The sequence below is a fragment of the Nycticebus coucang genome, chromosome 4 (genome assembly GCF_027406575.1).
Source record: "Nycticebus coucang isolate mNycCou1 chromosome 4, mNycCou1.pri, whole genome shotgun sequence".
In the NCBI taxonomy this organism is placed as follows: domain Eukaryota; kingdom Metazoa; phylum Chordata; class Mammalia; order Primates; family Lorisidae; genus Nycticebus; species Nycticebus coucang.
In genome coordinates this window covers 52,467,555-52,494,858 of record NC_069783.1, presented here as the reverse complement: position 1 = coordinate 52,494,858, position 27,304 = coordinate 52,467,555, and the positions used below count along the sequence as shown (strand labels likewise).

The window sequence follows — 27,304 nt, the reverse complement described above, 5'->3', positions numbered from 1 at the left end:
AAATGAAATGTTTTTACATCAGAGTTTCTTCAAAAGGAGTGGCATTTTACTGCAGATGTTAGGAGAGATCCATTTGACTGGGTTTAAGAGACCAAAAAGTCTGATTGGTCTCTTCTGATTGGTCACTTAGGTAATCAAAGTGATGATTACCTAAGCTTGTCTGCTGTGTCTGCTTCAGTAAGTTTAGACTATGAGTTTCATCCGTTACTGTATCATTAGGAAGCTGACTTTTCTTTACATAAATGTTTATCAGCTGATTTAATCTGTTAAATTTAAATATTCAATATCATGTTCCTTTGGGAGTTGAATTTTTCTTCCGAAATCACTAAATTGATATTTTCTTTAAGATAAATAATATGGTTCTTACCAAAACAGATAGCATTAATCTTCAGAAGGATAAATAATTGAAGATGGGAAATCTGTTTTTCTTGAGAGTGTTATCTTCATTTTGATTTAAACAGTCTAGCAATGAGACTTTTCCCTTTAATGCTTTTGTATTGGTATTATTAATAAATGCAAGCATTCTTGTTTTTATACAGGGTACCAAGTATGGTGTCCTTGGAAGAGACCAAGTTGTTTACTGGACTTGAATATGGTATGTGAAACCTAATCTGAGTGTATCTGTGTGGACTTTTTGGTCTCTTATGCTATAAGGGTTAAAATGGAATGGTTTTGTAGTTAATGATTTTCCTGGCCTCAAAAAAATGAATATTAATTACATATAATCATGTAAACTGGAAAACTGTATAAAGAATACCCAGTAAAAGATAAAATTAGGTCAGTAAATCAATATTTGAATGCTTTCTATATGCAGAGGTAGGCTTTCATGTCTTGTAATGTTCATTTATGTTTACAATTTTTCAGGACTTATATTAAATACTTGATATAAATAGGAATGTTATGATTTTATAAGCTAATGATCTTTTATCTTTCTGTCATAGTAAGTTAAATATTAATGTTTATGTGAAACATTTTATTGTGTTAATTTAGTTCTGAATCTAACATTAATAGAAATTCAGGACACTTCCTGTTAGATTAACGTTAGAGTTAGTTACATACATTAATTGCTAAGGTGTAATTGTTTGCTTGATTTGGGTCACCCATAACTAGAGAACCCATGCATTGGTGGTTTCTACTAACGAGAGCCTTTGAAATATTGGTGAAGGTAGTTTTACTCTCCCAGTCCTCATCTCCCCAACCTTCCTCCACAATAAAGTTTTATGAGTAAATATTTTTTAAATTTTTATTTTGAGAACAGGGTCTTGCTCTGTTGCCTAGGCTAGAGTGCAGTGTCATGATATTGTAGCCTCAAACTCCTGGGCTCAAGCTACCCTCTGAGGCTCTAAGGAGTTCGTTTTATTTTTTTATTTTATTTTATTTTTTGAGACAAGAGTTTCATTTTGTCACCCTTGTTAGAGTGCTGCGGTGTCACAGCTCACAGCAACCTCCAGCTCTTGGGTTTAGGCGATTCTCTTGCCTCAGCCTCCTGAGTAGCTGGGACCACATGCGCCTGCCACAACTCCCAGCTAGTTTTTTTTTTTTTGTTGCAGTTTGGCCAGGGCCGGGTTTAAACCCACCACCTTTGGTATATGGGGCCGGTGCCCTACTCACTGAGCTGCAGGCACCACCAAGTTCAGTTTAATTTAATTTAATTTTTTTTCTAAACAGTTCATTTTAAATGTGGAGATTTCATAAGTTATTCTCTATCATGCCTAGTCACTAATTCAACTATGATAAAGGCAGATCCATTTGTATTGTTACTGGATATTTTATCTCTTTCTGACATATAAGTTATTGATAAGAAATATAATGGGTCTGAGAAACATTCAATGTCTAAAATGCTTTCTCTTATTTTCTTTAAAAATAGATCTATCCAGAGAGAACCACCGAGAAGCAATTGCTAGAGTCATAAGGAAACTTCTTAGTAAGTATTATATTATATATACATTTAATTTATTTGTATTAAAGTATTTAGGAATCTCACTCTTTTTTTTTTTGGAGACAGAGTCTCACTTTGTCACCCCCAATAGAATGCTGTGACATTATAGCTCACAGCAACCTCATACTCTTGGGCTCAAGCAATAAGTGATTGTCTTGCCTCAGCCTCCTGAGTAGCTGGGACTACAGGCACCTACCACGATGCCTAGCTATATTTTTAGAGACAGGATCTCGCTCTTGGCTCAGGCTGGTCTCAAACTCATGAGCTCAAGCAGTCCACCAGCCTCGGCCTGCCAGAGTAGGAATCTTATTCTATTTTCTTTTTTTTGAGACAAGAGTCTCACTTTGTTGCCCTCGGTAGAGTGCTGTGGCATCATAGCTCACAGCAATCTCAAACTCTTGGGCTCAAGTGATTCTCTTGTCTCAGCCTCCTGAGTAGCTGGGACTATAGGCACTCGCCACACGCCCTGCTATTTTTGAGATGGGGTCTCACTCTTACTCAGGCAATCCACCTGCCTTGGGCTTCCAGAGTGTAAGGATTACAGGCGTGAACCACCGCACTTGGCAGGAATCTTATTCTATAGCATACAATAGCTGTTACATTTTTTGTTTTAAATGGTGAGAATATTGGGGCAGTGATTTTTATTTGTTTGTTCTTTAACTATGGATCTTTTAGATTCTTACAGTAGTTCAAAATATTTTAACCCAAATCCTTTTTCTTCTTCTAGACCACATACTCGATAATTCGGAAGATGATACCAAGTCATTGTTCCTTATCATAAAGGTATAATTGTTATTTAATAGCTGCATAATTATTAATATGATCATGGTTGGCTTGATGATTTCCAAATAAAAATTGAAATTCTTTGATACAGATTATTGGAGACCTTTTGCAATTCCAAGGATCTCACAAGCATGAATTTGATTCTCGATGGAAAAGCTTTAACTTAGTAAAGAAATCAATGGAAAATCGGGTCAGTATTTTCACCTAAAAGTTTGAATTGATTTTCTAAAAAGATATGTAATAATCTCTTGCCTTAGGGATTATTCATCATACAATGGAAGTTTCCCTGTAAGTAAAACTAGAAGATTTTAAAATATTTTGTAAAAGCTAAAAACATCATGTTAGAAATCAAACTAGTTGTAGGAAAAAAAATATATTTTCCTTATGCAAATTCTTCTGTCATTTCCCATGATAGTCTCTAAACTCATTGGGAATTTGGACAGTAGCATTCAAGCTGCCTTTTAAGGACTTGAAATAATGAATAGATAGGAGGAATTGGCTATAGGCATGAATTTTTTTTGTTTGTTTTTGATACAGAGTCTCTCTTGGTCACCCTTGGTAGAGGGCTGTGGCCTCTTAGCTTATAGCAACCTCATACTCCTGGGCTCTAGTGATTCTCTAGCTTCAACATCCCAGGTAGCTGGGACTATAGGCACTCGCCACAGCGCCCGACTATTTTTTAGAGACAGGGTTCTGCACTTGCTCTAGTTGGTCTTGAACTCCTGAGCTCAGGCAATCCACCTGCCTCAGCCTCCCAAGGGCTGGGATTCCAGGCATGAGCCACCACACCTGGCTGTCTACAGACATGAATTTAAAGCATTGTATTTTATGTGGAGGTGAGAAAAATTTATATTATATTCGTGCTCCAGTAGAAGTCAGTTTAAGCTTCTCTGGGAGCATAGAAGAAACAGTACCTAAGACAGACAGGAAATGTTCATAGCAGTGTTCTTTTACAGGAAAATTTTACTGAAAAAGGTTGTGTTATTTGTTTAAACAAGAGAAGATAGATGCTTTAGACAGAGGGAATGGCATGCTTTAGGGAACAGTGTGACTGTAGGAAAGAGTGCTAAGAGGTAAACTAGGTTGTTTGTGGTTTTATTTGTTGTGAGAAGGTGCTTCAGTTTTATATTCCACAGTGAGGCAGTCATTCTAGGCTCTCAAATAGATCTTTGAGTAGCAGAAAGATCAATACTCAGGTCACTAAATATTGAAAAGCTTTGCTACTGCTGTGAGAATTAAGTACTAAAAGATTGATACTGGAAGCAAGGAGGGCAGGTAAACTATTGTAGTTCCATGTGAAAAAAAAACAGTCTGAATCAAATCATTGGCACTGGAATGGAGATAAGATGTTTTGAAAAAGGTATAATTATGGGGGTTGGTGACTAATGAGATATAAGTCATGAAAGAGGAACAATCTTTAAGTCCCAGGTTTCTGCCTTTTGTGACTAAGTGGAAGATTATGTGGGCAAAAAGCTTAAATTAAGAATTTTTAGGACTATAAATTATGTTATTATATGCTGTAGTAAATATACATGGTTACCCTGAAAGCCATTTTATTTTATTTTTTTTTTGAGACAGAGTCTCATTATGTCGCCCTTGGTAGAGTGCCATGGCGTCACAGCTCACAGCAACCTCCAACTCTTGGGCTCAAGAGATTCTCTTGCCTCAGCCTCCCAAGTAGCTGGGACTATGGGTGCCCGCCACAATGCCCAGCTATTTTTTTTTTTTTTTTTGGTTGCAATTGTCATCATTGGTTAGCAGGCCCAGGCCGGGTTTGAACCCGCCAACTTCAGTGTATGTGGCTGGTGCTGTAACCACTGTGCTATGGGCGCCGAGCCCCTGAAAGCCATTTTGTAAATATAAGAGAGTTGAGCTATTTTCTAAGGTTGTGTTTGTACTTTTAATATTTAACTGAATAAGGACTCAACTCTGTTCTCCCATGCATGGATCCATTAAATAAACTATCAAGGAAAAACAGAGGATTAGATGAGCCATTCTAAAGGGGGATGTTTTTACTATTAGCCATAAAATTAATTGAGACAGTATATTTTAAAATATAAGACCAATGGGTTTAGAATGTATGAAATATCACCAGCATTCGTCATTTCACTATAAGTCTTTTTATAACTAATTTCTCATTAAGGGATTTAGAGAAATCTGTTGTTGAAGTCATGTAGGGAAAATATGAGGTGTTTGCTACTTTGTTTTCCAGCTCCATGGGAAAAAACAACATATCAGAGCACTGTTGATTGACAGAGTAATGTTGCAGCATGAGGTAAGTATCTTGAATCATGGTGACTCTTTAAAAACCAGTTTTCAAACAATTGCAAACATTGTAACCTAATTGTACCCTTGTTAATCTGCAAAATTTCTTTTCTTAAAAAAAAAAGCCAGTTTTCTAGATGAATATTTATTTGTGTTTTTCATAACTAAATAAACTTTCAGTAAATACTTTGAGGTTTCATTTATTTGTTTTCTTAGCTACGAACACTAACTGTTGAGGGTTGTGAATACAAAAAAATACATCAAGATATGATCAGAGATCTTCTCCGTTTATCTACAAGTTCTTATAGTCAGGTAAGCCTTAACAAACACTCTGCCCTCTCCTTTCTTCATCCCCACTCATCTGTTTTATTACAAACAATCTAAATATCTCATTTAACAAGAGAGTTTAAATACTTTTCTTCTGTAGGTCACACAACTAGGAAGTAAGTGATCCAGAACTAAAAGCTAGGCCCTTTTAACTCATACTGGCATAGAAAATAACTTTTTAATTTGCAGATGTACATGTATTCAAACTAATAGTCATTTTTTATAATGTTTAATTTTGCTAGTCATTTTTTATAATGTTTAATTTTGCTATTTGTAATTACTTCCCAATTTTTCATGTGAAGGGAAACACAGTACTGCGTGATGTTGAAGTCCAGTCTACGAAGGTCACGTACTTCCTTGTAGACGTTGGGTTTTAGGAAGCTGCTATCACGTGAAGCGTAGGGTTTATCCTTTAAGATAGCATAAGACCGAGAGATTATCTCCAAGCACAGAGAACTGGAGAAAGCAAGAAATTCATGTACAACCAATTATTTTATCTTTGTAAAATAATATTAATTAGGTATAGGTTGAGCATTCCAAATCTGAAAATCCAAAATCCAAAATGCTTCAAAACATGAAACTTTTTGCTCACTAACATAACTCAAAGGAAATGCATTATAGATTTTGGATTTTTGGATTTGGGGTGCTCAGTCAGTAAGTATATAATGCAAATACTCCAAAATTCCCCCATATCCCAAATACTTACTGGTCTCAAGCATTTCAGATAAGGAATACTTCATCTCTAACCCAGAGATTTCTTCCCAAGTAATATTTCAAAGAGGGTGGCGCCTGTGGCTCAAGGAGTAAGACACCGGTCCCATATGCCGGAGTGGTGGGTTCAAACCTAGCCCTGGCCAAAAACCACAAATATATATATATATATATTTCAAAGAATCGGGAATATTTACAATGTGTTACTTTTATTATATTATCAATTATTATCTGTTATTAAGTAGATTTTAGATTGTAAATTTATACTCAATCTTTTGTTTGGGTTCAGAATATGTGGGGCTAACTCAAGGTTTGCACTGGAAAGATTAAGTTGTTCTGTATTTCTTTGCCTATTTAAGTTCCTCCTGGAAAGTTCTTAATTTTCCTTGTATGAATAGAAAAGATAATCTGGCTCTCAGATTATCAGAATAACTCAGAATAAAAAGTTGAATAGTCTGCTGATCACTTTTAGTCATGTTATGCGTATCGGATAGGTATAATTCATTCTCTCCTTTATCAAAAGTATTTGAAACATCATCAACCTAAAGCACAGATGTGCTTGGTGATAATGTGCTTTCCTTTTCATAGAAAGATAATCATTTTTCTGTTAATTAGAAAAACATTTAAATGATCATCTGTTGTTTTTGATAATTCATTTAGAAATCTTTTGTACTTCGTCTACTGTTAATAAAAGTCCTTCATTAATAATACTTTCTGCAGGTCAGAAATAAGGCTCAGCAAACATTTTTTGCTGCATTGGGAGCATATAACTTCTGTTGCAGGGATATCATTCCCTTGGTTTTGGAGTTCTTACGGCCTGATAGACAAGATGTCACCCAACAGCAGTTCAAGGTATAGAGTATATTTCTGTTTTAGAGTGAAATTTTTCAAACATACAGAAAAGTTGAAAGAATTCTACAAGAAACATCTATATATCCACCATTCAGAATCTATATTTAAAATTTTGCTATAGTATGTTATTAGTTATCTGCCAATCTTATTTTTTGTGTATTTCAAAGTAAGTTGAAGACATCAGTACATTTTTAAATAGTTATATTCTTTTTTTCTCCCTAACTATTATTAATTATGTCTGTAATCAATGTGTAAGATGCAGGCTTCCCTGAGGAAAAGAGTTTAACTTGCCCTCTACTGGCTGAGTAGGCTGGATGGCTTATGAGGGGTGGGGGTAGCAGAGGGAGATGAAAGATAAAAACGTTTAGATTAGCATCACTAGCATGAAGGAAGGGCCTGAGAGAGGACTGAATAGTAAGTTGGTGCAACTGAGTGAAAGCTTTGAGATTTGAGCAGAGAAAGAAGGAAATGACACAATAAGGAAATTGCCACAAACCCATAGGGATACAACAAAGGATAGGTAAAATATGATTGCTTATACCAGTGGTTCTCAACCCTCCTAATGCTGTGACCCTTTAATACATGCCCTCATGTTGTGGTCATCCCCAACCATAAAATTATTTTCGTTGCTACTTCATAACTGTAATTTTGCTACTGTTATGAATTGTAATGTAAACATTTGATATGCAGGATGTATTTTTATTGTTACAAAGGGATCATGACCCACAGGTTGAGAACCGCTGGCTTATACCATTAGGCAGAAAGAAACTGATAGAGAGTGTTTTAGGAGAGGTAATGGATAGGACTTGGTGATGGAATATGAGAAGGTTATTCTCATTAAAGAGAAAGTTATTAAAATTACTAAGCTTTTGGATTGAATGATTAGTTGTTGGGCACATCAGAAAGACAAAATAGGAGAATAGATGATGAAATTGTTTGTTTGGACAAGTTTAATTTGAAGTGGTTGCCATACTGAGAAGTAGTGTCAGGCACGCAGTTAGACATTCGAGTTTAAAGATAAATCTCAGTATACGCTGATGATAATTGAAATCTTCATGTGAGGGTAAGAGCCAAGAAAAGGAGTGAGAAGAGGACTGAGAGCACATATCAAAACTTCTTTGGAAGCTGCATAGAAGAGCCTGCTGACATCGGAGAGATCGGAAAGATAAGACATGAGGAGGAAAAGCAAAGATCTTTCCAGAAGGAATACTCGATTAGCCATGTCAGTTGCTTTCTGGAGATAATTCAGATGAGCCCCAAAAATGTCCCTTGTAGTTAGCTTGTAAGGTAGAGGTGTCAACAAATTATATAGCCCAGGCCCAATTGCTTGCTTTCGTAAGAAAGGTTCTGTTGGAACACAGGCATGCCCATTCCTTATTGTGTATGGCAGCTTTCACACTATAGTGTCAGGGAAGAGTAGTTGAGATAGAGACCAAATGCACTGCGCTTTACAGAAAAAGTGTGCTGCCCTTCTACCTCCCAGTAGAAACGTGTAATTCAGGAGTGTTGTAGAAATCTAACTCATTGGATGTCATATCGTTGCCTTTGTTGGTAGCAATTTAAATGAAGAAAATCAGAGATGTCAGGTAAAGTCAAAAGTGACAAATATATGTTAGTTCAACAAAATCAAGGTGACCAGTGGCCTGATAGAGAACCCGTGGAGGCTCCGCACCTGTAGTTCAGCAGCTAGGGCGCCAGCCACATAGACTGGGACTGGCGAGTTTGAACCCAGCCCGGGCCCACCAAACAACAAGGTAAAAAAATACACAGCATTATTAAGTAATCAAGTTTTTATAGTCTCAGTAAATTGGCATCTGAGTGTTAACTGCTATTTAATAAATTACTTCAAACATTAGGCCCTGTAACATTAAGAGTTTCACATATCATGGCCTTTATGATATAGTAGAAGAAAATAGAATGGTATCCATGGTTTTAGAAACATCTTTACATTTCTCTGTTACCTTATTAAGGGCCATTCTTTAAGCAAACTCTTACATGACTTAAAGAGATAGTGGAGGCCCATTAAATGTCACGTTCAAGTTTACAGAAGTAACATTTTAAACGTGTAATCCTATTTACTGACAATATTAAGAACTTAAATAATGAATGAAGATTTAAAAACTACTGTGGGTACATTGGCTACAGTTAGACAATGCTTTTTACTTCTCATATAATACATTTTTCTTACAGGGTGCCTTGTATTGTCTTCTTGGAAATCACAGTGGTGTATGCTTGGCAAACCTTCATGATTGGGACTGTATTGTACAGACTTGGCCAGCAATTGTTTCTTCAGGGCTTAGCCAAGCAATGTCCTTGGAAAAGCCATCAATAGTGAGACTGTTTGATGATCTTGCAGAAAAGATTCATAGGCAATATGAAACAATTGGCTTGGACTTTACAGTAAGCAAAATTATTTTTCACTCAAATTTTGGTAGAAGTTCTACTGCCTTGATAAAATGCTTTTTATTTTTGTCTTTTTTCTTTTTTTAGTAATAATATTTTTGGCATTTGATCCTAATGTTCTTCTAAAAAGTATTTATCTGTTTCCTTTTTATACTTTCAGTGATCCTTATTGTAGATAATGGGGTGAAGTAGCAAGTTGTAGCTTGTCTAAGGTAGATCAAGTTTCTTTTCTACCAAGAAGTAAAAAGCATTACTACATTGTTGTATTTACCATTATTTTGTGTGTCTACACCTTCATTATTCAAAGTCAATTATACATATTTTAGGAGGTTAGCCATTTTGCCAGAGGTACAAGAGTTTGACCACTGGGTTCATGATTTATAGTGAAGGAAATTACAATTGGAAGGTTTAACAAATGAAAAAGAGTAATATTCTGTGGTGTTCAAACTGAGAAATGGAGCAGATCATCTAAGAACTTGCAAATCTGTATTCGTATCCCCTGAGGATGCGAGAGTGGGTAGAAGAAGGGTGAGCATAGGCGAATCCCCCTCTTTGCTAAAGTGCTGTGGTTGAAATCCCTACCCAGCTTTAGAAAAAAAATCATTCTAGGCCAGGTCTGGAGGCTCACATCTGTAACCTCAGCACTCTGGGAGGCTGAGGTGGGAAGATCTCTTGAGGTCAGGAATTTGAGACTAGCCTGAGCAACAGCGACCCCATTTTATGAAAAATAGGGGGTGGCGCCTGTGCCTCAAAGGAGTAAGGTGCCAGCCCCATATGCTGGAGGTAGCGGGTTCAAAGCCAGTGCCTGCCAAAAAATCTGCAAAAAAAAAAAAAAAATAGAAAAATAGGGCGGCGCCTGTGGCTCAGTCGGTAAGGCGCCAGCCCCATATACCGAGGGTGGCGGGTTCAAACCCGGCCCCGGCTGAACTGCAACCAAAAAATAGCTGGGCATTGTGGCAGGCGCCTGTAGTCCCAGCTACTCGGGAGGCTGAGGCAGGAGAATCGCTTGGGCCCAGGAGTTGGAGGTTGCTGTGAGCTGTATGATGCCATGGCACTCTACCAAGGGCCATAAAGTGAAACTCTGTCTCTAAAAAAAAAAAAAAAAAATAGAAAAATAGCCATAGTGGTGGGTGCCTGCCTGTAGCCCCAGCTATTTGCGAAGTGGTGGCAGGAGTATCACTTGAGTCTAGGCGTTCGAGGTTGCAGTGAGATGTGATGATGCCATTCTACTCAGGGGACAGAGCAAGACTGTCTCAAAAAACAAACAATACTGCTCTAAATGTAATTATTTTAAATAAAACACAGACTTGCTATTTCAACTATCATTAGATTATGTTTTCTTTTTTAGAAAAAAGTTAACTGAGATATAAACCACATACCCTTTCAGCATGTACTGTTGGACACATACATTATTCACAACACTATTCGCAGAGTTGTATTACCACTCTTAATTCCAAAACATTTTCATTACCCAAAAAGTAACCCTGTACCCAGTAGCAGTCACCACTCCCCCACACTCCAAGCTCCTGGAAATCACTTACCTACTTTCTCACTTGATAAATTTGCCCATTATTAGATATTTCATATAAATAGAAGCATAAAAACGTGAACTTTGGTGTCTGGCTTCTTTCACTGAGCTCAGTGGTGTTAAGGTCCACCCACATTGTAGGATCTGTCAAACTTAATTTGCTGTCCTGCTTTTTTCTTTTTATTAAGATTCCAAAGTCATGTGTTACAGTAGCAGAGTTACTTCAACAGTCAAAACACCCCTCTATCAACCAGATATTGCTTAGCCCAGAAAAAATTAAAGAAGGACTTAAACGCCAACAAGAAAGGAATGCTGATGCCCTAAGGTAACTGATAAATGGTCTGCTAAGATAGATGATGTTTTTTAAATATCTCTAAAGTACAAGTGTGCCATAATTACTTACTAATTTTTTACACATTGACTTCTGAAAAAATAAACCATGGGAAATAATTTTTGCAAAGATCCCTACTTTCCCCTTTTAACTATGAAGATGAAAACACCATCTTAAAAACAGAGTTATTTTAATATCATATCTTTTTTTCCAGTGTGAATTATTTTTGATTTTCTTTTAGATAGTAATATTGCAGAAACAACATAATTGGTGATTGGTACACACATTAGTCATTAAATCCTAAATTCGAGTTCAGTGTGTGTATTGCTCATACCTTCTATAATAATTACCTTTTGATCAAATTTGGTTATCAGCATATTAGTAAACAGTTTTTGGATTCTTGGAACCAAATAACACTCAAGCGAGAGCCTTCTTAATTTTATATAATTAATATATGAGTATTCCTACTTACTAGTTTCTAAAATGTCTTTATAGGCTCTTATACAAGAATTAGAGTGTGCCTGATGTATTTCAGATACCTGGATTACCATATTGATAGACCACTCCTAAATAATTGATTGCTACTCACAGATTTGCTTTTGAATGCCCACTTGGGAACAGTACCCAAGTACTTGGGAACAGTACCTAGCCCTTGGTGTTCCTTTCCCAGCATTCCCGTTTATCTGTCTGCTTTCACTTGCCTTGCTTCTCACCAGGAGCTTTATGGTCTGGTGATGAGGCATAGGGGGAGGAGGGTGAATTTGGCTAGAATTTGAATTTTTTATTACATTTTTTGATGTTCATCTTAGCATCAGAATAAAACACCACCTCACCTGAATTGTTTGTTTACTCTTTAAGGAACTATGAAAATTTGGTGAACACTTTGCTAGATGGTGTGGAGCAAAGAAATCTGTAAGTGCAAAAAAAATGTTCATAATTCTGGAAAGATTTCTCTTAAATACTCTCTATGGGTTTTCTGCATTGAAGGCTATTTATTCATGGCATATATCACAGAAAATTGTACTCTGGTTTGTGTATTCAGAACGTGATTGGGAGGGACAGAGATGGGGAGGGAGGTGTTAGGGTTGATGTAGAAGAGTGGTGTTCTTTAGTAGACCTATTTTAATTACTATTTTGATATGGATTATTTAAAAAGTGGTTTTATTTGTGATACTCTTTGCCATTTTTCCCTCTTTTTAAGGCCCTGGAAATTTGAACATATAGGCATTGGGCTTCTGTCTCTACTCTTGAGAGATGACCGAGTATTACCTCTTCGTGCCATACGGTTTTTTGTTGAGAATCTCAACCATGATGCGATTGTGGTTCGAAAGGTATCTGCCTTATTTCAGCTATAATCTTGAGTTTGAGAATATTTGCCTCATCTGAAGTCTTCCAGTTCTTAACAAACAATGTACACTTATTAAGTACTTGGAAGTATATTGATTTGAAATCTTCCCCATTGGTTCAGAGATGATAATGATTCATCTAACAAAGACATGAGGATGTATTTAGGCATTATGCATTTCAACACTGGGGATATTGCAGGGAACAAATATATAGGCTATTAGGAAAGATAGACTTTGGAAAATTATAGCATTAGGTGTATAGTGTTTCTGGAGGGAAAAGAACTCAGGGAGTACTTTTTTTCTCTCTCAAATTATTAGTGAGGTGCAAAAAGTATGACGAGCTGGTCTAGACTAGTACCTTGGAGAAGGACATTTGAAAAGACAGGCTGAGATTTGAAGAATGAGCAAGTATTGATTTAACAGCAAAAGAGTGAGAGTTTTCTAGGCAGAGATACTAACAGCGAAAGTCCTAGAGGAACGACTACAAATAACTCATTCTAAGTGAGAGCACCAGATGTTAATGCCTGAGGTGATTTTGAAAGAAACTGAATTTAATTTTGCTTTAAGTAAAGCAGGCAACCATGTAAGAGATTTTTAAAAATTTGAGACATGTATACCTTTATGTGTTTTTTCTAGATGGCTATCTCAGCTGTAGCTGGTATTCTCAAACAGCTAAAAAGAGCCCACAAAAAGCTCACCATCAACCCCTATGAAATCAGTAAGTACTAACCAAGAGTAATTCAGAGTGCTTTTCAGGCCAAGAGCTCAACTACAACTTGAATATGACTTAACAAACACAAACAAAATATACCCTAATCACTGGTATCCTCATATTAATCTGAAGTTTAAAAAAGTAAATGCCTTTCAGGCCAGACTTGGTGGCTTAAATCTGTAATCCTAGCACTCTGGGAGGTTGAGGTAGGAGTATTCCGTAAGGCCAGGAGTTTGAGACTGGCCTGAGTAAGAGAGAGACCCCTTCTCTACTAAAAACAGAAAAATTAGGGGCGGCGCCTGTAGCTCAGTGGGCAGTTCTTCCAGTTCTTCACAAACAGTGGGTGCCAGCCACATACGCCCAGGCTGGTGGGTTTGAGCCCGGCCCAGGCCTGCTAAACAACAATGACAACTGCAAAAAAAAAAAAAATAGCTGGGCGTTGTGGCAGGCGTCTGTAGTCCCAGCTACTTGGGAGGCTGAGGCAGGAGAATCGCTTAAGCCCAAGAGTTTAAGGTTGCTGTGAACTGTGACACCACGGCATTCTACCGAGGATGACATAGTAAGACTCTGGCTCAAAAAAAAATAATAAATAGGGCGGCTGTGGCTTAAAGGAGTAGGACGCTGGCCCCATATGCCAGAGGTGGCAGGTTCAAACCCAGCCCCGGCCAAAACTGCAAAATAAATAAATAAAAATAAATTTAGCAGGTGGTGCCTGTGGCTCAGTGAGTAGGGCACTGGCCCCATATACTGAGGGTGGTGGGTTGAAACCCGGCCCCGGCCAAATTGCAACAAAAAATAGCCGGGCGTTGTAGCAGGTGCCTGTGGTCCCAGCTACTCGGGAAGCTGAGGCAAGAGAATCGTGTAAGCCCAAGAGCTGGAGGTTGCTGTGAGCTGTGACACCAAAGCACTCTACTGAGGGCGACAAAATAAGACTCTGTCTCTAAATAAATTTAGCACAGTATCAATATCAAGGTTAATTTTGTGAATTACATTTGACAAAATGTCTATAGTTTATACTCATGGTTCAATAAACGGGTGTGTGTCATGAGGAGAAAGAGTGTCAAAGCATACATCGGAAGGTGTTAACATTTGGGGTGTCTGTGTGTAAGATACATGAGAATTCATTGAGCTCTGTAAGTCTGAAATTAATTCAAAGCTGAAAAGTTTTAATGAAATTCTTTTAATTTGGGTAAAGGGGGTGAAATGTGTATAATACTTGATTTCTTTTTCCCCCCAAATGACTATCACAACACCATTTAGTGGATAATCACATCTGTTCTCTGGTTTGAATTACTCCCTTAATTGTTTATATACATACATGTGGTTGTGCCTTGAGAGTCAGTCTTGTTATATAGAAAAGGTTGTACTGTAACTATTGATTGAAAGTTGAGAATAATGCTTGGATGAATGTTTTCAAATTCATCAAATGTGATTTTCTTTTCCTTAGGTGGACATCCTAAACCCACCCAAATTCTTGCTGGAGATAGGCCTGATAATCATTGGTTACATTATGATAGCAAAAGTATACCAAGAACTAAAAAAGAATGGGAGTCAAGTTGTTTTGTGGAAAAAACTCACTGGGGATACTACAGCTGGCCAAAGTAAGTTGTAGCTTACCATGGACCTTATTGTCAAATAGCTTTTACTTATTGTTTTATCATGTTTGGATTTCTAGATGTCTGGGGGAGGTTTAGAGGCACTTGAAGGGTTTTTCCTCTTCCCTCTTCCTCTCTTTCTTTTGCTCCTGCCAATGCTATGCCTCATTCCTGCCTCTTTCCTGGTACTAAAACCCTTAGCCTTTCTTAATGCTCTTACAGTATGGCTAAGGAAGTTGTTAATTATGTGCTCTAAATTACATTCCTACCTATTAATACACATGCCTAAACCAGCCCAGAGAAATACTTAATTTGTCTCTCCTTATTGATTCCAATAGTGTTTCATTAAGATGCAGTGATTTGATAGATTTTAAAGGCTCAGGCTGTTACTGATGTACTCATCTCCCCAAACTTAGCATTTAGTTAGAGTTCATTAAAAGTGTCTTCTAATGCTTTCTATCCAGGAAGCTCTATTTTTCTATGCATATTATAAATATAAACTCTTACTATGTAGGAATATGGTTGTTTATGCTGGTGTGGAAGAGCAGCCTAAGCTTGGCAGAAGCAGGGAGGATATGACAGAGGTAAGCATTCCATTTCACCCTGCTTCAAACGCATCTTATTTTTGGCCATTGATTTATCTCAATCTCAATTTAGTTCTTTTTAAAATTCATTTTGTGTATTTCAGCATAGCACTATGTAAATACTAGTGAGAGTGTAATTCTCTCTCCACCTCCCTTCCCCCTTCTCTAGGCCCATTGACAGGTCTTGCTGTAACTAAGGTTACTCTCAAGTTACTACTCCCTTGGGGACTGCTTTATGTAGTTAGCTGCTAGTTCCTTGTTTCAGTTTTGTTTGACACAAGCTTCTTAAAGGCAAAGGTAATGACTGACTGATGTTTAGTTTTTTATTGCATCTAAAGAAATGATTGGTACTCAGTAAATAGACATTTAGATTTTTGGTTGGTTTGTGTCTTTTTTAATTTTTAATTTTTTTAAAGACAGGATATCATTTTGTCGCCCAAGCTGAAGTGTAGTCATGTTATCATAGCTCACTACAGCCTTCACCTCCTGGGCTCCAGCGGCCCTCTCACCTCCTCCTGAGTAGCTAAGACGACAGGAGCCAGCCACTGGGGTCTCACTATGTTGCCCAGGCTAATCTCAAATTCTTGGCTTCAAGCAGTCTTCCTACCTGAGTCTCCTAAATTTGAGGGATTACAGGCATGAGCACCACGCCCCAGTTGAAGATTTAAGTCAGAACTCCTTATGTTTCATTGACCCTATTTCACATTGAAAGTTCACAAAGCGTCTTTCTCAAGTTACCGTGATGTAACTGTCATGTTCCGATTTAGAACAAAATGTTGCCTTTTAGCTTTTGGTGTTATGTAAATGTGGAAATGATTTGCTACGGTTTGATTTCCAATTTGAGGGATTTTCATAAATTTCTCATCACTCATCAGGCGGCACAATAGCATTGTGTTCATTTCTCAAGTGGGACATTTGTTGGTTTTAATCCATAGTATGAAAAACGGGACCCCAAACTTAAGAATCTGAGGAAGATTTTTAACTATTCTTAAGGAGGTAGCATTTTTATGGGGAGAATTATTTTGGTTTTAGAAAGCATTATGGTCTCTATGAGAACTAAAAGTTCTTTAGGATAAAAACAGATTGTTGCTGGGTATCAAAATCTTATAATTGTAAGTTTTTCAGAATCGTGTTTTTAAGTAGATTTAAAACCCTGAATATTGTTCTTTTTTTAACTTTATAGGCAGAACAGATTATATTTGATCATTTTTCTGATCCTAAATTTGTTGAACAGTTAATTACTTTTCTATCTTTAGAAGACAGAAAAGGAAAAGATAAGTTTAATCCACGACGTTTTTGCCTCTTTAAGGTAAGTATATTATCTATACATCCTCTTTGTAAAGCTTTGTGACTGTTGAGTTTGTAGGTTCCTGTTTTAAATACTTGATTAAAGTTTGAGTTTAGCCATCACCTTCATCTAAAATGGCGCTGGAATTTTTGTCAGTCATACGGATCTTAGCTGAAGGTTGGGGACTTGTGAAAAGGAAAACCAGCAAGCTTTTTAGTATAGTGGGCTGTCCTTCTTCATGGGTCCTGCATGCATGGATTCAGCCAACCACAGATAAAAATATTCAGGGAAAAAAATGAGTGATTGTAAACACGTACAGGTTTTTTTTTTCTTTTCCTGTTCATTATTCTCTAAACAGTATAGTATAACAACTATTTGTGTAGCATTTACAATGTGTTAGGTGGTAAAAAGAAGGACTCTAAATATGATTTAAAATATGCAGAGGAGGATACACATATATTCTATGCAAATACTGCAGAATTTTATAATATATAAAGCTCTTGAACATTTTCACATCCTTGTTAGGAAAGACACTGAGGGATGATTGTATTTCTTTAATGTTTATAATTAGTGCTAAAAAACAAAAAATATATATGTGTGTGCTTCATGTTTACTTATTTTTTTTTTTTTGAGGCATAGTAAGTTTTTGTTTTGGGGAGCTTTTTTGAAGACAGAATCTCCAAACTGCAAAATTAGCTTAAAGACTTACCCTGTTGCCCAGGCTACATTGCCATTGTGATTGTCTGCCTCACAGCAGCCTCAAATTCCTGTGTTCAAGAGATCCTCCTGCCTCAGCCTCCTGAGTAGCTTGGACTACTGGAGCCTGCCACTATGTCTGGCTAATTTTGCTGTTTTTAGTAGAGACAGCATCTCACTTTTACTCGGCTGGTCTCTAATTCTTGAGCTCAAGTGAACCTCCCACCTCAGCTTCCCAGAGTGCTAGGGTTACAGGTGTGAGCCACCATGCCTGGCCTGAGGCATAATAGTTTTAAAGTCAGAAAGGTTATTGTCTTATTTCTTTGGTTACATTTTAATGTGATAACATAAAATGGTAGTATTCTTACCATTTTAAATTGGAGGCATTGTTAAAGCAGCTAATTCTACAGAGAGAATACTTGGAGTTTTTATGTATAGTAGTAATGTACAAAAAATTACAAGCATATTATAATTAAAATGATCATCATTTGAATACTGAAAAACTTAACTTTTTTTGTTTTTATAGGGTATATTTAGAAATTTTGATGATGCCTTTCTGCCAGTTCTGAAGCCCCATTTAGAACGTTTGGTAGCAGATTCACATGAAAGTACTCAGCGATGTGTTGCAGAAATTATAGCTGGTTTAATCAGAGGTTCTAAGCATTGGACATTTGAAAAGGTGACGCATTTATCTGTACAAGTACATTTCCTGTTAAAGATACATTGTCTATAAAGGTAGCAATTCCTAACACTTTAAAATCCTGATACCTCAAATATGAAATGTTCGATTCTATAAAATGTCATGTATATACAGGAGATCCTCTGTAAGTTGACCACCTAAGGGATTGTAAAAAATTGGTCAATATATGGCTTGGCGCCTATAGCTCAGTGGTTAAGGCGCCGGCCACCTACACCAGGGCTGGAGGGTATAAACCCATCCCAGGCCTGCTAAACAATGACAACTACGATAAAAAATAGCTAGGCGTTGTGGCAGGCCCCTGTAGTCCCAGCTACTTGGGAGGCTGAGGCAAGAGAAATTGCTTAAGCCCAAGAGTTTGAGGTTGCTGTGAGCTGTAATGCCATGGCACTCTACCGAGGGTGACAATAGTAAGACACTGTCTCAAAAAGGAAAAAAATTGGTCAATATACAGAGGTGGTCAATCTAAGAAACTGGGCCAGTTGTACTAGTACATTCATGTGGTACATGTCCCATCTATGAAAATTAGGTCAACTTAAATAGGTGATCTGCTATGGAACCATGAGTGTCTCCTCCTGTCTGAATAATATTTTTTAAGGAAAAAAATCATCTATACCTTGATATATATGATGATAATATGATAAGGTGCTTTCCAGGATTATTTGGATGCTCTAAAAAGTAATTTAAATGTTGTATCAATTCGTGTTTGTGCACATTTCCAGAAAAAGCGATATGTGCAGAAAAATGTTCTGTATACAGCATACTTCCTGGGTGAAGTAAATAGCCACAACTCAGACTTTATCTTACAAGTATAAACAGTGGAATCTAATTATGTGTACCCTCATAGTAAGCAGAAATAAAAAGAAAGAAAGAAAGAAAAATGTTCTGAGTGTCATTAACTTTTACCCATGTATTTTGTTTTGAGTAGGTGGAGAAGCTTTGGGAGCTTCTGTGCCCTCTGCTTAGAACAGCATTGTCCAACATTACGGTAGAAACTTACAATGACTGGGGAACTTGTATAGCAACATCCTGTGTAAGTTTTCCTGCTTCCTTTGTCTAACTTAGCTATTCAAACTGTTTAGTACCCTGGCTCAGAATGTGTAAAATCTCATCATACTTCTTGAATCTTGAAATTTTGTTTTGCAATAGTTATTCTATTTTATAGAATGAGGTGTTGTCTGGAAAATATATTTATAAAAATATTTATAAAAGCAGAAATTTTATTCATAGTTTGTCATCTTACACAATTGGAGATGGTTCGCTTCAACCTTTCACATAAGTCTTGAATGATAACTCTAAGGATTTTTTTTGTTTGTTTTGGTTTTCTTTTGAGACAGTCTCACTTTGTCACCCTAGGTAGAGTGCTGTGGCATCATAGCTCACAGCAACCTCAAACTCTTGGGCTCAAGCAATTCTCTTGCCTCAGCCTCCCAAGTAGCTGAGACTACAGGACCTGGCTATTAGAGATGAACTCAGGCTAGTCTTAAACCCATGAGCACAGGCAGTCCACCTGCTTCAGCCTCCCACAGGTCTAGGATTACAGGTGTAAGCCGCTGGATTGTTTTATCCAAGTGACAAGTCAAATCTTATATTTGTCTGGGAGGACGAGGCTAGTGGATTGCTTGAGCTCAGGAGTTCAAGACCAGCTTGAGCAAAAGCGAGACCCTGTCTACTAAAGGAGACCCTCTAAGAATTGGAGGTTGCTGTGAGCTATGATGCCATGTCACTCTACCCAGGGTGACAGCTTGAGACTCTGTCTCAAAAAAAAAAAAAAATCTTATATTTGGAAGTATTAACTTAGATATAGTAAAAACCGCACATTAAAGGTTGTAGGCATTATTTTTGACACCAAATATGTCTATACCTTCTGCTGTAATATAAAGACAATGTTTAACTAACAACAATTTTCCACTGGTAACATAAGTGCTGATAATAATTACCTGTACATTTGACTCACCTATCAGTTTCAGTTTGATTTCCTTCTATGCAGTTAGCTCTCCATATCTGTAGTATCTGCATCTATGGTTTTCACCAATGTTGGGATGAAGATACTCAGGAAGGGGAAGGGGAAGGGAGGGGGGAGGTTAGAGTGGAGGAAGGGTAATGGGTGGGGCCACATCTACTGTGCATCTTAGAATGGGTACAGGCAAAACTTACTAAATGCAGAATACAAAATGCCATGAAGGCTACGCTGAACAGTTTGATCAGAGTATTTCAGATTGTATATGAAACCCGCACATTGTACCCCTTGATTGCATTAATGTACACAGCTATGATTTAACAATAAAAATAAATAAATTTAAAAAAATAAAAAGAAATGGATGGTTGTGCCTGTACTAAATACAGACAAACTTATTTCTTGTCATTGTTTCCTTAACAATATATTATAACAACTATTTATATAGCATTTACATTGTATTAGACGTTGTAAGTATTCTGGAGATGATCTAAAGCATAGGTGTATGGGACGATGTGTGGATTATCTATAAATACTGCACCTTTTTATGTAAGGGACTTGAGCAGATTTTGATATCCCTAGTGGTCCTGGAACCAGTCCCCCACAGATACCAAGAATTGATTGTATTTATAAGTATTTTTAATATTTCTAAGATAACTGGATATGGTTTATTTACAGAACTGTAGGCCCCTTGTTTAATTGTTATTTCATATTTTTGACACAGGAAAGTAGAGATCCTCGGAAACTTCATTGGCTTTTTGAGCTGCTGTTGGAATCACCACTGAGTGGTGAAGGAGGATCCTTTGTGGATGCATGGTAAATAAATAGAAAACGGGTGAGGTCGACACAAAGGTTTTGTTTATCGAAGATATAATTGGGCATGAGTTGTCTCTCCTCCTAAAGGTTAGATAAAATAACTACTTTCTTTTGGAAGGTGATAGGATTCATCTCCATACACTGTATGCTATTTAAAGAAGTTATTTCTCGGTTAGGAATACACAGGACCTGTGCAGTTTAAGCAGGAGTTAGATTCAGTGGTAGACAATGGGATGGGTAATTGTGCTGTAATAGTATTAACTTCCTAATCATGTGTAGTCATTTTAAGGAAAACTGACTGTACTTGTTGGGGGCATATGGAGCTATAAAAAGTTAGTGAATAATAAGAAGAAATATGGATGGTCCCATTAAAAAGAAGAATAACTACTTTGTTAATTAGTGAGACAGATATAAATTCGAATGTGTAAAGATTAATTCAATGGGTGTTCTTTAGTTAGTATTTCTTTAAATTGTGTAGTAGTGGAAATGAAATGCAAATACAGAGAAAATTATTTAAGAAAAATGAAATGTTCATAAAAATGCTAAGTTGATCGTAGATATAATTGAGAAAATGGAAGTTTTGATTGAGATACAGACATTGTTTATCTGCTGTCCATTTATAAAGGCAGAAAGGGACTCTAACACAGCGACACTCCTGTGCTTCTGTTTCAGTCGCCTTTATGTGCTGCAAGGTGGCCTTGCCCAGCAAGAATGGAGAGTGCCTGAGCTACTGCACAGACTGCTGAAGTACCTGGAACCCAAACTTACCCAGGTCTACAAAAATGTCAGGGAAAGAATAGGCAGGTAGGGACTCTTCCTGTGCTGTGGTGTACCTCCTGAGTCATTTCTAAAAAATTTTAATATAATACACGCTAGTCAAGGAGCATCAAGGAGTTTCACGGCATGTTTTCCCTCAAATTTTGTTTCCTATGGTGCTGTGGGAAACAAGACTGCACATTCTGAATGTAAACTAACTCAGTGGTGTGTGGTGTGCTCAGAACTCATAGGTGAGCAGTCTCTGCACCTTGGGGGTTTTTGTGTGTTTTGTGTGTTTTGTTCGTCTTCACCAGGCTGGAGTGCAGTGGCACGATCACTGCTCACTGCAACCTGGAACTCCTGGGCTCAGGAAATCTTCCTGCCTCAGCCTCTCTAGGACTGTGGGTTCTTGCCACCACACATAGCTAATTAAAAAAAAAAAATTGTGGCTATGGAGTCTTTCTATATTTTCCAGGCTATACATCCTAGTTTGAATACCTGATAATTATAACACTTCTTTTACACAAGTCACAGACTCTCTGAGACCCTGTCTAAGAATTGATCTGGAATAGTTTACTTTGATTGGCTCATAACTTTTGAACCTCAATTTTATTGATAATGTGGGATCTCTTCTTTCTGTCATATATTTTATTTTATAGTGTGCTGACCTACATATTCATGATAGATGTTTCTTTGCCAAATACCGCGCCAACAAAATCTCCTTGTGTCCCTGAGTTTACTGCTCGCATTCTAGAGAAATTGAAACCGCTCATGGATGTGGATGAAGAAATTCAGAACCATGTTATGGAAGAAAATGGAATTGGTGAAGAAGATGAACGAACCCAGGGCATTAAACTCTTAAAAACCAGTGAGTCGCTAAAATGAGTAGAATATCACTTCAGAACACATCTATTTTGATGATCTTATGTGGTTTTTTTATTTTTAAAAAGAAGGTCTCAGTTTGTCACCCAGGCTAGAGTATAGTGGCACCGTCACAGCTTACTGGAACCTCAAAGCCTGGGCTCAAGGGATCCTTCTGCCTCAGCCTCCCGATCAGCTAGGACTACCTAGTCATGCCCCATCACACCTGATTAATTTTTAAAACTTTTTTGTGGAGATGGGGTCTCATTCTCTTACCCAGGCTGATCCCACATTCCTGGCCTCCCAAAGTGCTGGGATTACAGGCATGAGCCACCATGCTTGGCCCCCCCCTTTTTTTATTATGATGAAATATAGTAGAACCTCTAAATTTGACCACCCGTGGGGCTGTAACAAACTGGTCATCATATGGAGGTGGTCAGCATAAGGAACTTCCATGTGATACATGTCTGGTCAACTTAAGAAGGTGGTGAGCTATGGAGATTCTACTACATGTGTAGTATAAAATTTATAGTTTTAACCAAAAAAAGAGCCAGGTATCGTGATGGGCGCCTATAGTCCCAGCTACGTGGGAGGCTGAGGCAAGAGAATTGCTTGAACCCAAGAGTTTGAGGTTGCTGTGAGCTGTGATGATGCCACGGCACTCTACCAGGGTGACATAGTGAGACTTTGTCTCAAAAAAAGAACAAAACCCAAAATGCAACAAATGGCAATTGCAGTCACTGATGAACATCAAATTTTCTGATTTGATGGGTTCCTTTCAGCATGGAAAGGTAATTTTGACCTCAGACCTACTCTTGAAACTCTCTTTACTGCAGAGACTGATGTGGTTCCTCCTATGACCAGTCCCTGTGTCTCTTCCTTTGGAACTTCTTCCCAGGCCTCCTCTGTGGGGGCATTCCCCGAAGGGTTTTCCTGTCCCTTGTGCTTGCTTCGTTGGCAGTCTCCTTTCTCTATTATCTTTTTTATGACCTTGGAAATCATTGCCAGATGGAATTTCATGAAGTTTCTTTTTGTTTTTTTGTTCTTTTGGGGTTTTTTGCAGCTTTTGGCCAGGGCTGGGTTTGAACCCACCACCTCTGGCGTATGGGGCTGGCGCCCTACTCCTTTGAGCCGCCAGCGCTGCCCTTTTCTGTTCCATTTACATTCCTGTCTTTATGCCAGTACCACACTGTTAATTATGGTAGCTGTGTTATAGTTTTGAAATCAGGAAAGATAAGTCCTCTAACTTTCTCAAAGTTGTTTTAGTTTATTGGGGATGTCCTGTCGTTTTTATATCTGAAATTTTTTTCAAGGATTCTATGTATAAATCACTTAATCATTATTTTAGCTATGTTAAGGTTATTAAAGGCTAGTTTTAATTTGTATTCAGTGTGGGTATTTGATGGCCTATAAGTTAATTTGTGGATTTATTCTTGCGGAGTGGCTTCAATTCCCTGTTGACATCATTAATTATGGATCCTGTTACATTGCTGACCAATCAGTGTGTAATTTATGAAGTAATACAGACAAAAGCTATCAGAGTGGCTGACTGACACTAGCATTATCATATTCTGTGGTCTCTAACTGAAAGCAAAGATTTATTTAATCTTTGTATTTATTTTCAAATAGTATTGAAGTGGCTGATGGCAAGTGCAGGAAGATCCTTTTCTACAGCAGTCACAGAACAACTTCAGCTTCTACCTTTGTTTTTTAAGGTAAGGTTATGGCTGAAATGAAGAATGCGTCCCCTTCTGACCTGGAAGAGAGAGGATTTTATGTTTGTCATCTGGTGGTTGATAGATTTTTCAGACAGTGCATAAATTTTGGTCTCTAAGATTTAGAACAGTCACAGAATGTCATTAAGTGATAGTGGTTTAATAGTCAGTTTTTGTTGAAGTTTCCTTTTTAATACTAGACGAGAGCAGGATCTTGAAAAAAACATGAGCATTTTGTAGATAGACATTGTTTCACTGATAGCTATATAGTTTCTGGATGATTGCAATTTAGAGAAAATACTGGTAGTTAAGAGAAAAGCCAACATGAAATTTTTCAATACAGTCATTTCTTACTTTTTTATTCAACATATACTGAATCTAAAAATGGAAATGTTCTGCAGGCTGTGTTCATTTTACAGTGTTGGTTCTATAACCGTTTATCATTAATATCTATAGGAAGCCATTTGCCTCTGGTAGCATAAAATGGCATTGAAATTTTATTAGTGAAAAGCAATAACCTAAGGTGATTTTAATATACTCATCTTCCTCAGGGGATGAAACCAAGGTCACGCATTGGCTTATTAATTTCCAAAATTATAGTTTGCGATCATGAAATGGTTGGCTATGGTTAGGAAAACAATCTAGTCAAACTGAACATTTGGAAGGCTCAGTACAAATATCACCGTTACTTAGCAATTGTTGGTCAGTACGGTTATCATCATTTAAGGAGGAGGGCCCTTATGGTTTATTAATAAATGGCATGCTAAACTTTGATTTCTTGCAGTACACTTTTATCTTTAGGAAATTTCAAAAAGATAAATTTATCAGTAGCTTTCAAGGATTTCACTACTACAGTACTTCTAAGAGCACCATGAATACTTGTGGGATCTTTGGGGATATAAAAGTGAATGTTATCTATTAATGTATGTGTCCTTCTGATCTGTAGGTCTTTGGTAGATAGGATTTGTCTTTAGGGCAGTGGTGCTGAAATAGTTTTCCTCTGTCAATACCTAGTGGATATAGAACATAACCTTATTTTTTTGTAAGTTGGTAATATGTGGTGATTCTTAGGATAGCTAGAGTTCCACCCCTTTTCTTAACACTCAAAAACATGTATGTAATGTGAGAGTGAGGTTGGTAGAAGGATGATGAGAATCTACTCGAAACTTAGAAAAATTCAATCATTAGAAAGTTATACTACTTGAGTTGCTTGTGACATGCCTAGCATCTCATCTGGATATGCTAATATTGAGGTTAGGGATATGCATTAGGCCATGATGGTAACAGGGTCTGAGGTACAAAGGCATTACATACAGCACACAAATAGATGTGCAGAATGTGAAGACAGAGAAGAGTTTAAAAGAAGCTTGTTTAGTTCCCATCTGTGAGGCACAATGTGGGGGTATGTGGCACACTCACAGGGTGAAGGACACAACTGCAACTGAAAACTTTGGACTGTACCTTAAAAACACAAATGATGTAACCTGAAATTAAAAAAAAAAAAAAAAAAAGACGCTTGTTTACTAAGCCATGGGAGAAGCCAGAAGTAGTTTGAGAAGAGATCAGAAATCCTTTTCTGTTTTGATCACTATTGATTTATAGTATAGTCTGAGGTTTGGTAGCGTGATTTCTCCTGCTTTGTTTTTATTTCTGAGTAATGTCTTGGCTACTCAAGGTTTTTTCTGATAACAGAGAGGTAGATGTATGAAACAGAACAGAGAACCAAGAGATGAACCCAGCTACTTACTGTTATTTGATCTTTGACAAGCCAATTAAAAACATTCAGTGGGGAAAAGATTTCCTATTTAACAAATGGTGCTGGGTAACCTGGCTGGCAACCTGTAGAAGACTGAAACTGGACTCACACCGTTCACCATTAACTAAGATAGACTCTCACTGGATTAAAGATTTAAACTTAAGACATAAAATACTGGAAAAAAGTTCAGGGAAAACTCTTAGAGAAATCGGCCTGGGCAAATATTTTATGAGGAGGACCCCCACCCACCCACCCACCCCCAGGCAATTGAAGCAGCTTCAAAAATACACTACTGGGACCTGACTAAACTAAAAAGCTTCTGCACAGCCAAGAACACAGTATGTAAAGCAAGCAGACAGCCCTCAGAATGGGAGAAGATATTTGCAGGGTATGTCTCTGACAAAAGTTTAATAACCAGAATCCACAGAGAACTCAAACGTATTAGCAAGAAAAGAACAAGTGATCCCATCTCAGGTCAGGCAAGGGACTTGAAGAGAAACTTCTCTGAAGAAGACAGGCACGTGGCCTAAAGACATGAAAAAAATGCCCATCATCCTTAATTATCAGAGAAATGCAAATCAAAACTACTTTGAGATGTCATCTAACTCCAGTAAGATTAGCGCATATCACAAAATCCCAAGACCAGAGATGTTGGCGTGGATGTGGAGAAAAGGGCACATTTCTACACTGCTGGTGGGAATGCAAACTAACACGTTCCTTATGGAAAGATGTTTGGAGAACACTTAGAGATCTAAAAATAGACCTGCCATTCGATCCTATAATTCCTCTACTAGGTTTATACCCAGAAGACCAAAAATCACATTATAACAAAGATATTTGTACCAGAATGTTTATTGCACCCCAATTCATAATTGCTAAGTCATGGAAGAAGCCCAAGTGCCCATCGACCCATGAATGGATTAATAAACTGTGGTATATCTATATCGTGGAATATTTTGCAGCCTTATAGAAAGAAAGAGACTTTACCTCTTACATGTTTACAAGGATGGAGCTAGAACATATTCTTCTTAGCAAAGTATCTCGAGAATGGAAGAAAAAGTATCCAATGTACTCAGCCCTACTATGAAACCAATTATAGCCCAAGAATATGGGGGGAAAAGGGAGGGGAGGGAAGGGGGAAGATGGGTGGAGGGAGGGTAATTGGTGGGACCACACCTACCGTGCGTCTTACAAGGGTACATGTGAAACTTAGTAAATGTAGAATATAAATGTCTTAACACAATAACTAAGAAAATGCCACAAAGGCTATTTTAACCAGTTTTATGAAAACATTTGGAACTGTATGTAAAACCAGCACATTGTACCCCATGATTACATAATGTACACAGCTATGATTTAATTAAAAAAACAAAAAGAAAAGAAATC

General features: G+C 37.4%; 1 protein-coding gene across 1 annotated transcript in view; it reads left to right on the top strand.

Moving 5' to 3' along the window:
- PSME4 (proteasome activator subunit 4) overlaps positions 1-27,304 on the top strand; it is a 105,195-nt gene that overhangs the window by 60,300 nt on the left and 17,591 nt on the right. Inside the window, exons 21-41 of the mRNA XM_053589913.1 lie at positions 540-595; positions 1,868-1,924; positions 2,667-2,722; positions 2,814-2,912; positions 4,935-4,997; positions 5,204-5,299; positions 6,746-6,877; positions 9,068-9,277; positions 10,997-11,133; positions 11,998-12,051; positions 12,341-12,470; positions 13,122-13,203; positions 14,645-14,798; positions 15,307-15,376; positions 16,560-16,685; positions 17,887-18,039; positions 18,986-19,090; positions 20,739-20,830; positions 21,503-21,634; positions 22,246-22,454; positions 24,077-24,162. Coding sequence (XP_053445888.1) covers positions 540-595; positions 1,868-1,924; positions 2,667-2,722; positions 2,814-2,912; positions 4,935-4,997; positions 5,204-5,299; positions 6,746-6,877; positions 9,068-9,277; positions 10,997-11,133; positions 11,998-12,051; positions 12,341-12,470; positions 13,122-13,203; positions 14,645-14,798; positions 15,307-15,376; positions 16,560-16,685; positions 17,887-18,039; positions 18,986-19,090; positions 20,739-20,830; positions 21,503-21,634; positions 22,246-22,454; positions 24,077-24,162 — 2,299 coding nt within the window. The remainder of the gene's footprint in view (positions 1-539; positions 596-1,867; positions 1,925-2,666; positions 2,723-2,813; positions 2,913-4,934; positions 4,998-5,203; positions 5,300-6,745; positions 6,878-9,067; positions 9,278-10,996; positions 11,134-11,997; positions 12,052-12,340; positions 12,471-13,121; positions 13,204-14,644; positions 14,799-15,306; positions 15,377-16,559; positions 16,686-17,886; positions 18,040-18,985; positions 19,091-20,738; positions 20,831-21,502; positions 21,635-22,245; positions 22,455-24,076; positions 24,163-27,304) is intronic.